The 16761-nt window shown below is 38.5% G+C and overlaps 1 protein-coding gene across 2 annotated transcripts in view; it reads right to left on the bottom strand.

The window, feature by feature from the left end:
* The window catches only part of LRRC2 (leucine rich repeat containing 2), a 109365-nt gene that overhangs the window by 57882 nt on the left and 34722 nt on the right, over positions 1-16761 (bottom strand). For both annotated transcript variants that reach the window (XM_037901699.2, XM_037901698.2), the window contains exons 2-3: positions 14982-15127; positions 1008-1218 (exon numbers count right to left, since the gene is read on the bottom strand). In XM_037901699.2, the coding sequence (XP_037757627.1) occupies positions 1008-1218; positions 14982-15106 (336 nt within the window). In that variant the 5' untranslated portion in view covers positions 15107-15127. The remainder of the gene's footprint in view (positions 1-1007; positions 1219-14981; positions 15128-16761) is intronic.

Below are 16761 nucleotides of genomic sequence, written 5' to 3' on the forward strand. Positions count from 1 at the left end.
CATTACATTATGACTAACATCTGCCAATTATGGTTAACTCTTTCTTTCATGCTCTCCCCAGGGAGAGAATAGTGGGTGCAGTGAAGTGCTTTGTTTTATTAGGGTTTGTTTGAGGCTTTTTAACTGTAGATGCTACTATATGTTTATATCACAGAAGGCAAGGTCAAAGAAGCATGGCCTTGCTCTTATAGCTGAAGGTGATGGTCCTTCATTTCTGTAGGAATTCCACAGTTTCAAGCTCAATCTACACTGTAGCTGTGCAGCTCTTGCTGCAGTAGTATAGACATGCCCCTAGTTAAATAGCTAGGCAGACAAAAGCTACTCTCTGGGAAGCTTTATGATTTCCCCCTTTTTCTCATAATACACACCTAAAGAAATATCTATGATTGTGAAAATAGGACATGCTTTAGTACACTTTTATCTCTCTAGAAACCAACTCCACTACTAACTGACTGGCATCAGTTGAGGAAGTGGACTCCTGATCTCACTTCTAAACTGAAGTATCATGAAGAGCAATGCCAAGTGTTATTTCTACCACTCCATGACTGGTAAGTTCTACTTATGATTTTGTTTTAAACAAATGCAGAACAAAATTTGTCTCTGAACCATCAAGGAATGCAAGCAAACTTTTGGGTATTTTAAAAGTAATTGACAAGCCAACGTAAGCGGATACTGTTACTGCCATCTTCTTTTCTGAATAGGTGGAACTAGGGAACAATCCCATTGTATTATGATGGTTTACTACCAAGCTTTCCAGAGGACTACACTACACACATCAGTGCAGAACTAATGATCAACATATTTTAAAACTAAAAATGTTATTAACTTATAGCAAGAAAGGAAGGTAATATTATTGTGACTTCTAATGCAGTAAAAAACTACTCAGAATGGACTAGAATGTCAGGCTTTGGCATAAAATGTTTTGTTAGTAAAATAAATAAATAAATAAATAAATGTGTCATCCTAATCAGCCAAATACTACAGAAAAAGGCTCAGATTAAGTTTACCGTCCATTGCTCTCCAGAAAGTTGAAAAATAAACTTGCTTCTTTCTTTCTTTGTTTCATCTGACAAAGTACTCTTCTTACAGAGCTGAGAGTTCTTTGCAATTTTATCCAAGAGCTTCTCAGTGGTATCTACGAAACCATTCTTTAGGTATGCAGATTGTGGAATGCCTTTCTTTCTGCACTCTAGTGCAAAGTCCCATTCCTGCTTTATCCTGAAACAGTGCAAATAAAGAGTCTCTATGAATCCAAGTAACAGAACTCAAATACTTAAAGTCTTATATTTTAAAAGGAGACTTAGTCTCCTAACCTCCAAATTAGTGCAGACATTTCACACATGTAAATAATAACATTTGAATGCACGCAAATCAGATGGCAACCCATTTGATTTTTGCACTAAAAAAGTCCTGCTTGCACTTGCAAATGCATGACTAAAGATGCAAATTGTGCATGTAAATTTAGATGCCATTTTTAGACCTCCTAGCCCAAGAGTAATGCTTGGGTTTGTAAGAATGAATAGTAGAATTCAGATGAGTAGGACCTTCTTTAATGCATATGAGAACAGGATCAGCTCCAGAAAATTATGCACATATATAGGGCCTATCCTATACGAATTTTGCCATTGATTTCAATAGGAGTAGGCTCACACTAAACAAGTTACAAATATATATGAATACAATGAAGACCTTAAATTGGTCCTGGGTTTATGCCCATAATTTAGCAATTGGAAAAATATTTTCCAAACCTTTTGCTAAACCAAAATATGAATCAATATAGTTTTCCTTGCAGCCACTGGAAATATTTTTTCCCCTGACTTTTTAGATTCAAGTAAAGAATTTTTACCTAGAAAAGAAAAAACTATGGTGTGTACATCATAGAAGAGGTGAAGTTAAAGGTCAGGTAATATATTTTACCCCTGCTAATTTCAACATGAATGTTACTTACGGCTTGACTATGTGAAAAACTTGCAGTAGTATAAATGAGGGTGCCATTTAATTTTAGAGACACATATTTTGGTTTAAGGGTAGCTTATTTTGGTTTGGCTCAAGACAATTAAGGAACAGGTGTACCTAAACCAAAATAAGTCATTCTTATACCAAAAGAAGAGTCTCCACAGAGCCTTTTGCCCCAGTTTAACCATATTGGTTTAAAAGCCAATTTAAATTATACTGATGCAACTTGGTCATGGAGACAAGCCCTTCTATGAACCCACAGATCACTGGCAAAACAGGGAAAAGACAGTGGAAAGGCAAGAGTTAATAGAGAGTTCACACAGGAACAACTAGGAAAAATCTAAAAAATACTGTTATAATATACATTGGGGAAAATAGGTCCAAGACACCTACATACTGTTTTCTAAAATTATTCTACCAGTGAGTGCATCTAATTAACTATAAAAGCTTTTTGTTGTTGTGAGCAAAAAGGTGGGCAAGACAGAAGTGTACAGAGAAAAATTAAAATAAACCCCAGAAGGAAAAAGAGGGAAGAGGAAAAAGAAAAACAACAGAATTTGAACCATTAGAAAGGGGAAAACTAAAAAGTACCCAAACCCCTAGAGTTTTCTTCTCTGATATCTTAGAAATAATCCTAACTTAGATACCACTGTTGTGCTGCTCCTTCTTCGTACTCTCCTCCTCCACTTGTCCTCCTGGTATATGCATTCTATAATTGTTGAATTTTGATTCTGTGGCACAATCCTCACACATCTGTGGAATTCCTTGATCGTCCACCAAAGAATTAAAAATTTCACTGTGATAATTCAATGAACTGAAAATTGGCTTTTTTGTGCCTTGCTTGCCCTTTACTCAGCCAGTCCCATAAATGGTTGTTTCATTTCTAGCTGGTTGAATTCAGGAAACCTGAAGTAAGTAGAAGAGGAGGGAGCATAAAAAATCTTCCCCCAGCCCAGAAGCAGGCCACCTCCATGCTGACCGTTATGCCCAACCCAGGGGGACTTGAGACAACACAATAAAACCCACAAAGGGGAAGATTTAGCTCTAAATCCTTTAACTGTGGTAACAACCAGGGAAGCATTAATGACAAGAGAATGTATTTTCCTCTGATATTTTACAGATAAAATGTAGAAAATAAAAACATCTAGAGGCAACAATACATTGTTAGTTGAGTAAAATGCAGTTAAACAAAACCCAAACCTCTGATAATTTAATCATTGATCAATTCAGCAAAAGAGGGACTGATTGCAACTACAAACTTGGCGACAAATTCAGCATGAATATAATCACACAGTGATGTAAGAGCGAAGAAGAAATTTTACATTGCCTTTTAATGTCAGCTTAATGCAATATGCTCTTCAGAGCTTTTAAAGAACGATCTCGCGTGGTCATAAGGTTAAGCATCATAGAGAAATATTGCATGCGGATGGAGAGTGAATTATATACCAATGGGGCAAGAAACATGTCTGATTTTATCCAGTATGTGTCAGAATACAGACAAATAGTCAATTCCAAGGGCAGATGTTCTAATCACTTGCAATCATTGCTTGTACCACTGGGACTGCATCAACAACCAAATATGAATCAATATAGCTTTCCTTGCACAGAAAAAGACTTCTATATAGGCTTGGAGGAATTTGATTTTTATCAGTAAACATAGATTTTCACCATACACTCACATCAGACAAAAAAATTCATCTATAATCTAAATTTACAGATAGGCAAAGTAAAAAAAGTACTTCTTGACAACTTCTTAGAGATTGATTTAAGTATATTTACTGTGTATATTTTGATGTGATGTTGACATTTTGTGTTTTAGTAGTTATAAAGCTTTAACTTTTTGAAACTCCATCTCTATTGTCATTAATTACTCACAACTGTGAAAATTTAAATAGGTGAAAACCTAAAAAACCTGCTTTAAAGTTAATGTTAATATTATCCATCAAAATTAGAAAAAATAAAACTTAAATTCTGCCAAGCCTACTTATAAATCAATGGTTGGCTCTTTATTCAATCTCCAAGTCTAATCTGATCCCCCGTAAACAAGTCAAAGAATTTTCACAGACAAATTGATAAACATCTTTAAATTTAATGATACATCTGTCATTTGTATGCTACAGGTAATATCAGACCAAGGTGACAGGGACAACTGTTGGATCATATTAAAGAAGTTCTGTATTAAAATCACAAATGAGTTTGATTCCCCATAGTTTAAATTCCAGGGTATTACTAATTAAGAGGTCTCTTGGTTTTTGGTACTGTTTCTCTCCCTCTCTGTGTGAAACTTGCAAGCTGCTAATTGTGTTAGTACATTCTAAGTCAGAGTCTGTTCTCAAAGCAATTCTTTGTAACAACAACTACTCACACAGAGAGAGATTCAAAGCAATACTCTGTAACAACAGAAACAGCACCCAGAGACTCCCCGCCCTTTTGTTGTATTCATCTCACTTTGTTAAAAATTGTGATTAAAATAGAGATAGAAGAAGTATGTGGATGGATGGTTGGTGTGGATAATAACTGAATGATCAGGGAGGTGCCAGCCTACGAATCCAGTGTACATCGGCTGAAGAAGGCATCAAGTGGAAATAACCAGAGGGCCCCCAGAGGGCAGACTGGAATCCACCCAACAGTCTCAAGAATGGGAGAACCAAAGAACAAGATAACATCTGGCAGCACAGAGCCATCAGGAATGTGCCATCTGCTGATTGATTCAGCAACAGCATGATGAAGCAATTCCCATAGACTGGCATCGGAAGAAATTCCTATAAAAATAGACTCTAGAAAGTGAGAACTTTGGGGTCTGATTCTGCAAACCAACTTCCAGGAGTATCAGATGAGCATCTGACAAGGCCCTGCTCCCTCCTCATGTCCAGGCCACCTGGCCAGTGGCTTGGCATGAGCAACTCTAAGGCTGGTAACAACCTTGCAGAACCTGTGTGTGTGTGTGTATGAATGAATGTGTGAATAAATATGAGATTGAATGGAATGTTATAGCTATAACTAACTCCTTACTATTATTCTTTCTGTATTCACAATAAATGTGGCATTTTGCCTTTTCCCCTTTAATAAGATCCTGCTGGTTTTTATTTTATTGGTATAACACAACTAGGGGTTCATCACTCTGTTTTAGCTAGTCACTGTTAAAGTATGTGATTGCCATTATTTCTTATGGAACCCTTATCAAAATAAACTGTTTTATCTCTGATTGACAATCTCATGTAGGGGAAATTATGTATTATCACACTTCTGCTATCAAATGCTATCATGCATGCCTTTGAAAAACAAAAAAAATGCCTCTGTTGTGAGTGAGAAAATTCTATAAAACAGTGCAACAAATTCTTGGGTGGTTGGCAGGGGCAGCGGCTGGGAGAGGGTTGTTTTAAGAAAACACTCCACCAGCAACTATTTGGCACTTTTAATTTCTGTTAACATTTCTCTGAGGTAAGTAAGTAGGTTTCCAGTCTAAATGCTTTGTTTTGAAGACTGGCTTTCTTTTAAAGGCCCTGGAAATCCCAGGAACACATTTTCCCCTACAACAAATACATAAGACGGTGAGGAAATATTTTATTGGACCAACTTCTTAACTCATCCACCTTGTCTTTCTAATATCCTGGTGTTGTGAGAAAACTGGATTTGATGTAACTTGCAGCCATCTTGCGTACTTAGCGCCCCCCACCCCCACCCCCAAATGGAAGCGAGGACACCACATAGGAATAATTTGTCCTTGCTAAGGCAGACAGAACAAAACCAGCTGCACATTGCAGTTTGACGGAGTGGGATAGATAAAGTGAAAGGACAGATTCATGAAAAGGGGGAAGAAATATAGAGAACGGACCTTGAAATTTTTTTGCTGAAGCTGCTTTGCTAATAAGGAGAATAATGAATTGTTGTTGGCTATTGAGAGAAACAGTTAAGTTATCACTCCTTTGGGTTCTGAAAACGCTGGGTAATTCTGGGACCAGTATGGAAACATGTAAGATAGTTACAGAGATACAAACCCCATAATCCCTAAAGTTTATTTTTTGTGCTCTTTTTATTAATTATTAGTAATAGTGTTACTGTTAGTAAGCTGTGAAATAGCTTGATCCTCATCCTAACCTTTAGTGAATGTTTCATTTGTTTTAAAGAGATGGCTATCATTCTCATGGTGTTTGAGAGATCATTTGGCCACAATTGGGCCCAGTGCAATTGGGCATGTGGCATGAGTACAGCATAAAAAGGGGAGTGTTCCTTTTGGGGCATGGAGATCGTTCAAGTGAGAGCTGAGGCCCCAGTTCAGAAAAATACTTAAGCATATGCCTAACGTTAAGCACGGAAGTAGTTACACTGGCTTCAATGAGGATGTTTATGTGGTGATAGCTAGGTATAGGAATAAGTACACCTTGCTGAAACAGAAGTCACTCTTGCCCTAGAAATATGTCAACATTGTGATAACATCACTATAAGCCAATCGAGTATCAGTTTTCAGTAAGCCCTCAAGATAGTATTTTTGAGGTATGGAGGAGGATCAGCAGAGACTGTGAATATCTGTTTAAGTGTTATTGTTTTGGTTATTGCTGATCTTGTCTTCAGTAAGACCTAGCCTTCCCCCCCGCCATCCAAAATCCCTTTGTTATATTGATGTGTAAAGATTAAATAAACTACATTTCTCCTCATAATGAGGATGGGAAAGTTCTGTGCTGCTGCCATTTTAGATTCTCCAGAGATTTCACTTTGGAAGTAATACAAATAATTGCTGAGTATATATAATGTTATTCTTTGAAGGAGTAACCTGTTTGGAAAATGAGTAGGGTGACTGGACTTAGCATCCAAAAGGATTTCAGAGTCATTAAATGAGAGGACACCATTCATTTTTAAGGGTGAGTGGCTAAAATCCTTTTCCAAGCATAATTTAAGACCTGCTCAGTGGCTGGATGGGAGGTCTCAAAGGAAGAGACAAGTGCTTTAGGAAGCGGTGTGATGTTTCATGACATGACAGTTTTTCCTCAGAATCACTGAAAAAAAATCAGGCTGAAAAAATAGCCTAGCAAACTACTTGAGGATACTGTATTAATTGACATGTCATTTCTTGTGTGAGACTCATCTGGAGACCTAGACACTTGGGTTTATTAAATGATCCCATGGGATCTTTTGCAAGTTTAGGATCGTTAGTCTGGGCCAAATTTCAGTTTAAGTAATTCTGTTTCGTGAAATTTCCCCCCAGAATTCCAATTATTGTTTTCTTCCCAACCTAACCTGCTGCCCTGTTGTACAGGATTGCAGCTGAAGAATATGGGCTGGAATGTAACAGCCAGAAAACTGCATTTATAACTGTATTCCATTATATTATGTATAAAGATCTGTATGAGCAAATGCACATGAACAAAAAAAAATTATATTGCTAAAATGGTAGTTAACCTTGCATAATTACTTCTGTCCTAACCTCCAATTTTCTAAGTATTCATAATTTTCCTAAACACTTGATTTGACCTAAGTTTGTTCAGAAAGTGTCTCAAAAATAGCTGAACCATTTTTTGCTCAATGAAGGACCAAAAATAAAATACTTTAACTATTATAAAAATTCTTACAGGTTAAAAAATAATAGCCACTAGCAGTAAAACAACTGGAACTAGAACAATCAAGTCCAGGAAAGAAATAGAGAAGATGCTTTGAGTGTTCTAGGGAGAGTAATTATTGATCAATAAAGTAATAAGCCTTTGAAAAAAAGTTACACACTGTACATGGACTGAATATTGTCCAGGCTTTTTTCATACATTCAGAAAGAGTCCAATTCATAGTTAACTTAGTTACACACTGAAAAGGTAAATGAAGATAAGAAATGAGTGAGACAGCTCCTGCAAGCTCTGCCTTATTGACTTCATGTTTTGTTGGTGGGCTGGGAATGAACCAAGGGCATTTACTGAGCCACTTCAAGGGGAGAAACTTAGGTGGCTAGACTGGACATTTCCACACTTTTCAGAGCTTAATGGTGCAGTCTTAGCTTTGTATTAACAGTGTGTTTGTGTTTTAATTGCACTTTATGGCGTAAGTTATATGGTACTTACTTTTTATTTTTATTTTTTTAAGAAGTCAGAAGGTGGAGATAGACTTCCACATGATGAGTGCACTTAACATACTACATGAAGCTTCTCTGACAGCATGCCAGATTTCTATTTACACTTCAGTATTACAGGATGCAACAAAAAATCACTGAGTATCATCAGAATGTAGAAGAACCAGTTAGAAGCTGTATTGTAAGCAACATTACTTACATTTCAAAATGATAATCTTTATTTAGATACTGACATTGCATTAAACCAAATCCATTCCCATGCATTAGCTGCTGGCTCTATTCTCTAGCATTTGTATTGATTGCCATACAGATGTAGTGAACATACAATACTGTACATCTCTAACATATTGTGGCTTATAATTTAAGCCATGGTCAAGAAAATTTAGGATGAGATTTTCTGATGGGTTTTGGGATCTTGAATAAAACAATCATTTACTCCTGAGGAGAATACTGTGGCCAGTGTTTTAAGATACAGAAAAGCAAAACTCTAAGCTACCCACTGGCCTGTAAAAGTGCCCTACTATTCAGCAATACACGCAGCTTTCTGAGTTTATCTAACCCATCTCCATTTCCGAAAGCCACCTCACATACATCTGTCTCCCCAAGTGCATTGAAATACCAACACACAACTTTCAGGTGTTTTGGGAAGCATACAGAACCTTATTGCTTATGTAGAAAGTCCGTTTCTTTTCAATCCATTAAGTTCCTCTCCAAAACAGAAACAAGTTTGCAGAAAAAGCTTTGTCCTAGCAAAAGCTATCCCCCACCAGGGGTTCAATCAACCTATACCCAAACAAACAAAGCCTTTCCTGGTGTGAGACATAAAAAATAGAAGAGCAACAGCAGCAAATCTTTCCTTTCACTAGGGGCATAATAAATATAATTCTCTCTATAGCACTTATTCAACATACTCTACTTCCTTCTAGAACTGGGTTCATTCCACAACCCACCCCTGCTTGTTTTCTTTTCCCTTCCATACCCTACGCTTGGTCCTGATTGTTTATGTAGCCCAGCTCCATTGGCTCCACTCCTTAATCCTTTTCTTTCTAATTTCACAACTCTGGAGAGCCAACAGGGAAACAGATGGATCCACTTGGGCAAAGTCAAGTCAACCAAGGCCCAGCTATCCAAGGCCTCATCATAGGATCCAGGGAGGCAACACACCCAGTCACAATTTCTCACAACATCATACTTCAGAATTAGGTTTTGCTGACAAGCTGTTAACACTTTAGAGTAGAACTCTCAGTAAAAGATTTATAATCTTTGCCACTTTTAACATAAACACAGTTCAAAAATGTATGGAATTCCTTTATCAAAATCCATGTTTGCATAGGTAAGGTTTCCTCTTTGTAAAATCTTGTGTCTCAGAGGATTACAAATGGAGGAAAATCTTACATTTTTCACAGTGAGACTGTTATAGAACCTTTAAGAGCTAAATTCTGCTTTCTCTACTCCAGCAAAACTCACTGGGAGTTTCTTTCAACTAAGGCTTACAGAATTTGACTAAATAATAGCAAGTTCCTTTAAACTCAGAGCTTGCCCATATGGAGGTTTAGTTTGTGGCAAACTGGGGTGTAAATCGATAGCGCGCTAGTTTGTCGCACACCAAATTACCATGTGGACCCAGCTACTGTGCACTAAAAGGTCCCTTTTGACCTACTGCTCTTTGAAACAGCCTTCTCTTTGAATCCCTACTTCTAAATGACCACTGTGGGCCATATTCTGATACCCTTACTCACACTGAGTATGCATTGAGTATTTCTATTGATTTCAGTAGAAATACTTGAGAAGTAAGGAACTACTCAATGTGGGTAAGGGTATCAGAATTTGGCCCTATATATGACTGCCTAAAACAGTGAGGTTTTTTTTCCTCCTTACAAGGAGACAGTAGCTCCTGTTAGGAATTTAATCCCAGGTACATTCTTTGTAGTTGAGGGTTACTTGGAAATGCACAAAATATTTTCTTGCCTTTCAAAGCATCAAAACAAATCAAAGGACTCACTTCCAATCTGATCTTTATAATCTAGAGCCCCAGCGATCAGTACAAACTAGGTGCATGGGCACCTGCTCTTTCCACATTGGAAGTGGCCTTTGGGAAAGTCATATGTATGTTCTGATTGATAACAATAAGCAGCAAAATCTAAAGCTGAATTTCTGTCTCTCTCTTTTTTTTTTAAGTGGTTAGCAATCATAGTCTCTCTAGTGGGCAGCTTTTATGGATGGTTTCTCAGACATGCGTATGTATGATTGTCATAAAAATAAAGGGAAGGGTAACCACATTTCTGTATACAGTGCTATAAAATCCCTCCTGGCCAGAGGCAAAACCCTTTCACCTGTAAAGGGTTAAGAAGCTAAGATAACCTTGCTGGCACCTGACCAAAATGATCAATGAGGAGACAAAATACTTTCAAAATTTGGAGGGGGGGGAAACAAAGGGTCTGTCTGTCTGGGTGATGCTTTTGCCCGGAACAGATCAGGAATGCAGCTTCATAACTCCTTAAGTTAGTAAGTAATCTAGATAGAAATGCATTAGATTTCCTTTTGTTTAATGGCTGGTAAAATAAGTTGTGCTGGATGAAATGTATATTCCTGTTTTTGTGTCTTTTTGTAACTTAAGGTTTTGCCTAGAGGGATTCTCTATGTTTTGAATCTGATTACCCTGTAAGGTATTTACCATCCTGATTTTACAGAGGTGATTCTTTTACCTTTTCTTTAATTAAAATTCTTCTTTTAAGAACCTGATTGCTTTTTCATTGTTCTTAAGATCCAAGGGTTTGGGTCTGTATTCACCTGTACAAATCGGTGAGGATTTTTATCAAGCCTTCCCCAGTAAAGGGGGTGTAGGGCTTAGGGGGATATTTTGGGGGAAGATGTCTCCAAGTGGGCTCTTTCCCTATTCTCTGTTTAACACGCTTGGTGGTTGCAGCATAGGGTTCAAGGACAAGGCAAAGTTTGTACCTTGGGGAAGTTTTTAACCTAAGCTGGTAAGAATAAGCTTAGGGGGTCTTTCATGCAGGTCCACACATCTGTACCCTAGAGTTCAGAGTGGGGAAGGAACCTTGACAATGATGAATAAAAAAGAGACATTATGTGAACATATATACAACATAAGTAAGGACAGATTGTGTGCTACCCTTGCTCACCTGCACAGGGGTGAAGGAGCATGCAAGAAACCAGACCATTGTTAACACACAAGAAACCTGACCAAAGTCAAGTCCACTCCCTGTGCTCTGTAGATAGCAAGGAATGCTTGCTCTTGATATCTGCATGGAGGTAGGTGACCAAAAGATGGTGAGGAGGAAGGAGGCGGGGTCATGTATAAATAATGCTTGCTCCCATACACACACACCACTGGCCCATGGAGTGGGGGGGGAATTCTATACCAGCCTAATCACTGATTCCAAATCCTTACACACACACAACACATGCAGGGAGCAGTACTGGAGAAATAGTGTCTGTCTAAGGCAAAATCTCACTAACACTTCTCTGGGATGGTGCACCCTCCTCAAGGATTGTGGCTACATGTCACAAATTAGACTTTACAGTACACGAATATTTATAGGTGCCAAATCCTACTCCCAGTATAGTAGGAGACTACTTCAGGCATAATACTGTGTGACTATTGCACATGTTAATGATTGTTATATAAACTTGAAAACAGGGATTCTTAATCTGATCTGGATAACCTTGTAAATATAAACAGGAAGATTTATCTTGAACTTCTACTCAGGGAGAGATTGTAAAAATGGCAAGATCGATTTACTCGGCAGATCGACTTACTGTCTGAATTCGTACTCGGCAGATCGATTTACTGTCTGAATTCAGTCAGTGCTCTTTTCTTTACAGGCAAAACTGTTACTTTGGTGGAAAGCATAACACACTGTGTAAGTGCCATGTATTAAAACAAACTAAAAGCAGAGAACAAAGCTTTGGGATTAATAGCCCTCAGAAGGTAACTCCCTACCAATTGTAGAGTGGGGTTTCTTTCAACCTCACCTGCTCCTGCTTTAAAAGCCATTAAGCTTTGAGGAGCTCCTGCTGGGATAATGTGTACTTTCCACAGTATGCATCCGATGAAGTGAGCTGTAGATCACGAAAGCTTATGCTCAAATAAATTGCTTAGTCTCTAAGGTGCCACAAGTACTCCTTTTCTTTTTGCGAATACAGACTAACACGGCTGTTACTCTGAAACCTGTCATTATGCTGGGATAATGAGACTTTGCAGTATCCTCTAATGCAAGATGGTGCATTAAGGTTAGAATTTTTGAAAGGGCTCCATCAACTGTTGTTGCTACTGAGAATTTGAAAACTGGGCTGAATGCAATTTTGACAATCTGGCCCAGGAGACACAATAGGCAACAGTAGCTGATATATGTGTTTTTAAGCACATAAGTCTCCTGGAAATTCTGTCATGTGACAAGAGGGTTTTTCCTCTAATTGTGAGTTTTGCATTAATTGCCATTTTCTTTGTGACTTTGGCCACATTGTTTTAACTGCTTGATCCTGCACCACTGGAATTAATGGGAGTTTTGAAATTAATTTCAATAGTTGCAGTATCAATCCATAATAACACAGGTATAGGTTCTAATATACTTACACTGAGTAATACCTTATTCCTGGAGTACTCCCATTGAAATCAATGGGATTATTTGGAGAGTGTGATGCTTCTCAACATAAATTAAGAGCATCAGAATCTGGCCTAGTGTTGTGGGACAAAGTATTGTATAAATTTCAGGCTTAAAAAAATTTCCCTTGTGGATATAGAAAGTTCATATGCTATATATTGCTGTATTCTATACCAAATCCTGGGCCTACCCTCATTGGTACAGAAAAGATAATGAAGGAATTTGGAATCTCGTTAATGAATGAAGGCAGAACAGATCACCAAACACTATTACTTCAGTAGAAGAGATGGGTAATGATAAGCACAGATGTCAACTGCAGAGAGATTGTTGTCTTCATGGAAAACATGACTCACAGGAGAACTCTGGGTCTTGCCCTAGTCCACTGGCAAAAAGTGAGGTAGCTAAAATTAGCTGCATAATAGTACACTACTCCTTACCATATTAAGGTGCCCTCTTTTTTTAATCTCTGTTGAATTTCCCTGATGTATGCCTGTTGTGATTTGCTTTTTTACTAGCCAACACAAATAGGAAACAAAATGGTCTCTGGTTCTGAACGTTTAGAAAACCGACACTCTGTACAAATGAGTCAGAGAGAGAAAAACAGAGAGATGGAGCAGCCAGATTGTGGCCAGCACAAATTAGAGGCCAGATTGTGGCCAGCCACTACATCGGTGCCGAAAGGGTGCATGGACGTTTCCTGCCTTTTGCACACCTTTGCAGGGGCCAGCAATAGTCTGGCTGGAAAGTACAGGCCCTGGTCCCTCCTAACAACTCTGGGCACTAGTTGCCTGAAAGGGGGCAAGAAGGTGAAAAGTGAAGGTGAGACCACTGGCCTGTCTCTCATCCCCAGAGCAATCAGAGAAGCTGGCTGGCACAGAAAAAGAAGCACTTTGCACCCTCTTCAAGTAGCTTAACTGTCTTAGGATTTTATACTGCCACCCATCATGAGAGTCCCTCCTACATAAAATCAATAGCAATAGATTCCTGTGGCACTTCATGGACTCTCTGGCGCAGTCTCCTTTTGGGGGCAAAAGCTCTGCTTAGGGTATGTTGTTTATTAGTTTTGTCTTTGTTTGGTAGTGATTTAGGGACAGCAGGGAGTGTCAGTGTTGTGTCATTCTTATGTTGGAAAAACTTTTTTCAAAGGAGATGATTTTACAGCATTTCCAAAAGATTCTGGGTTCGCCTGATCTCCTCTGGAAGTTTGCTCCATAGCCAGATCCCCTCGACCAAGAGTGCTTTCGGTCATGTGCCTTGTCCTGGGCTTTTAAACAGTGACGTAGCTACTATATCAGGATGAGATGCACCGGAGAACTCAGGAGTGACTCCTGCTGGGTCAGCCAGATTTCATTCTAGGGATTCATGCTGTCCCTCCACCAAAGGCACCACTCAGCCCTAGGCACTTTTCAGCAAAGAGATTCTTTTCTCTTTTTTTCTCTTCCCTGAGCAATAAACATGGTATCAGTCAAGTCCTATGACTCCTGCATAAGTGCCGACTTTCTGCTTTGACTAAAACACTAACCCAGGAACCTATCCTTGCAACAAAGCCCGGTGCTAACTGTGTCCACATAGCTATTCAGGGGACGCCATCACAGGGCCTAATAACATCAGCCACACTATCACTGATAGTTCACCTGTACATCTACCAATTTACATCATGTGCCAGCAATGCCCCTCTGCCATGTACATTGACCAAACTGGACAGTCTCTATGTAAAAGAATAAATGGACACAAATCAGATGTCAAGAATTATTACATTCAAAAACCAGTCAGAGAACACTTCAATCTCTCTGGTCACTCGATTACAGACCTAAAAGTGGCAATTCTTCAACAAAAAAACTTCAAAAACAGACTCCAATGAGAGACTGCTGAATTGCAATTAATTTGCAGACTGGATACAATTAACTTAGGCTTGAATAAAGACTGGGAGTGGATGGGTCATTACACAAAGTAAAATTATTTCCCCATGTTTATTCTCCCACCCCCACTGTTCCTCAGATGTTCTTGTCAACTGCTGGAAATGGCCCACCTTGATTATCACTACACAAAGTTTTTTTCCTCTCCTGCTGGTAATAGCTCACCTTACCTGATCACTCTCGTTACAATGTGTATGGTAACACCCATTGTTTCATGTTCTCTGTGTATATAAAATCTCCCCACTGTATCTTCCACTGCATGCATCCGATGAAGTGAGCTGTAGCTCATGAAAGCCTATGCTCAAATAAATTTGTTAGTCTCTAAGGTGCCACAAGTACTCCTTTTCTTTTTGCAGATACAGACTAACACGGCTGCTACTCTGAGATATGTCAATGAATTCAGTTAAACAGAAGAGTAGTAGGTTGGCTTACTTCTCTAATGAGCTTTGTGCTAATCTTTCCTTCTCCTTCTTTCGAGTTTCTTTATACTTCTTGACTTGAGTTTCCCAGAAGCCTCTTACGACAGAAATGTCAAATATTATCACCTGATGTCCCATGTTACCGACATTAAGCTTTTCCTGTAAAAAACAAGTGTATCATTAAGATGTCATCATAAGAAGGGAAGAAAACAATTAATACAAATTAATGTTCTGGTCCAGTTCCTTACAGCTTGCTTGAGAAAAAATGGACAAAGAAATATTAACTTGATTAAGTATCATCCAAGAAAAAGATTTTTTTGTTAATGATTCCATTAACAATTAATAGTAATAATAACAGTTTATAAAGTTCCTGTCAATCTCAAATGATCCTAAAGTGTTTACCAAATTTAGGTCGTCATCCTACTGAGCCTTTTTCATGCTACTAATCCTTATTCCAATCAATGGGACTACTTGCACAAGTAAGTGTTCATCATGTGATTAAGGGCTGCAGGATCAGTCCTATCAGATACAGAAATCACTTTGTCTACTACTGAAATGCAATCACCAATTTGTGAAATGTGGCAGTTGTTTAGCAGAACATAGCAATAAGACCTCAGTTCAGCCAGGTACTTCACATGCCTACTTTTAAGCAAGCAATTGAGTACAGTTTTGAATTGGAGCCTAAGCCAGGAAGTAAAGTATGCTGTGTCCAGCCGAAACTGCAGAGACAAATTAGACACAGGGCTATTACCTGCAGACTGCTCCTGCTCTTAGGGCTTGTCTACACTTTATTGCTAAAAGTCAGCGTGTGTGAACACTCTCTGTTGGTATTTTGTCGGCATTTTTGCCAACAAAATACTTCCAGCCCCGCAAGCAGCGTTGGCTTTGTAGGAGGAGAACACTCCTGCCGACAAAGCCACATTCACACTGCCATTTGCACCAGCAAAACTTTTGTCTTTCGTGGGTTAAGGGGGAGGGGGTTAAGTACCTGTGAAAGACAAGTTTTGTCGACAACATCGCAGTGTAGACAAGTCCTTAGTGAAGTCAATGGCTAAATTCCCAGTGTTGGAACTGTTCTCTCTTGCTCAGAGTCATTGCTGAAGATGTAATCATCTCAACTCGATTTTTTTATCATGAGATGTAGCTAATCTATCTATAGAGGGCTTTTGTTATGCCTACATGTTCATAAAATGGTTCACTGAGCCAACATGAGGAAATCTTATAAAAAAGAACTCTGAAAGCCTTTTAAAAATAATTGCTTCCACCAAGATAAAAACTATTGTTTCTTCTCTTTTTTTAACTTCACTTGAGATTTCATTAGATGCCACTTTTATTACATTGTTCGTTAGTAAAAGACACAAAGGCCCTGAGCTGTCAAGCTAGTGTTGAACAAATAGCCTGTCCCTTGCCTTAGTGTGTCTTTTCAAACTTTCAGCTATTAATTTTTCCAAGTTCTTACTCTAATCACTGTTTCCAGGCCTCCTATCCTTCCACTGGGGTCACTTACAGTCTGGCCTTGAGTCAAAACACTTGGGGAGGGGTGGGGGGGAAATGGTCACCAAATCCCTATTTTTTTTTCTTTTATTCTACCTTTTCTTAATGTTCTTTTTCTCTTAACCTACAAAATATCTCCATACTAGAGGGCATATTAAGAAAGACAAAAATAAATTGTTTATCAACAAAGCACTCCAGTCTCCCCTAACCAGTGAGTTAGGCATATGCAGACTGATAAGAACAACAAGTAGGGTTATATCCTATTTGTTATATCTGTAAGAGCTATCCTAAGTACTATC

Source organism: Chelonia mydas, chromosome 5, assembly GCF_015237465.2.
Source record: "Chelonia mydas isolate rCheMyd1 chromosome 5, rCheMyd1.pri.v2, whole genome shotgun sequence".
NCBI classification, from domain to species: Eukaryota; Metazoa; Chordata; order Testudines; family Cheloniidae; genus Chelonia; species Chelonia mydas.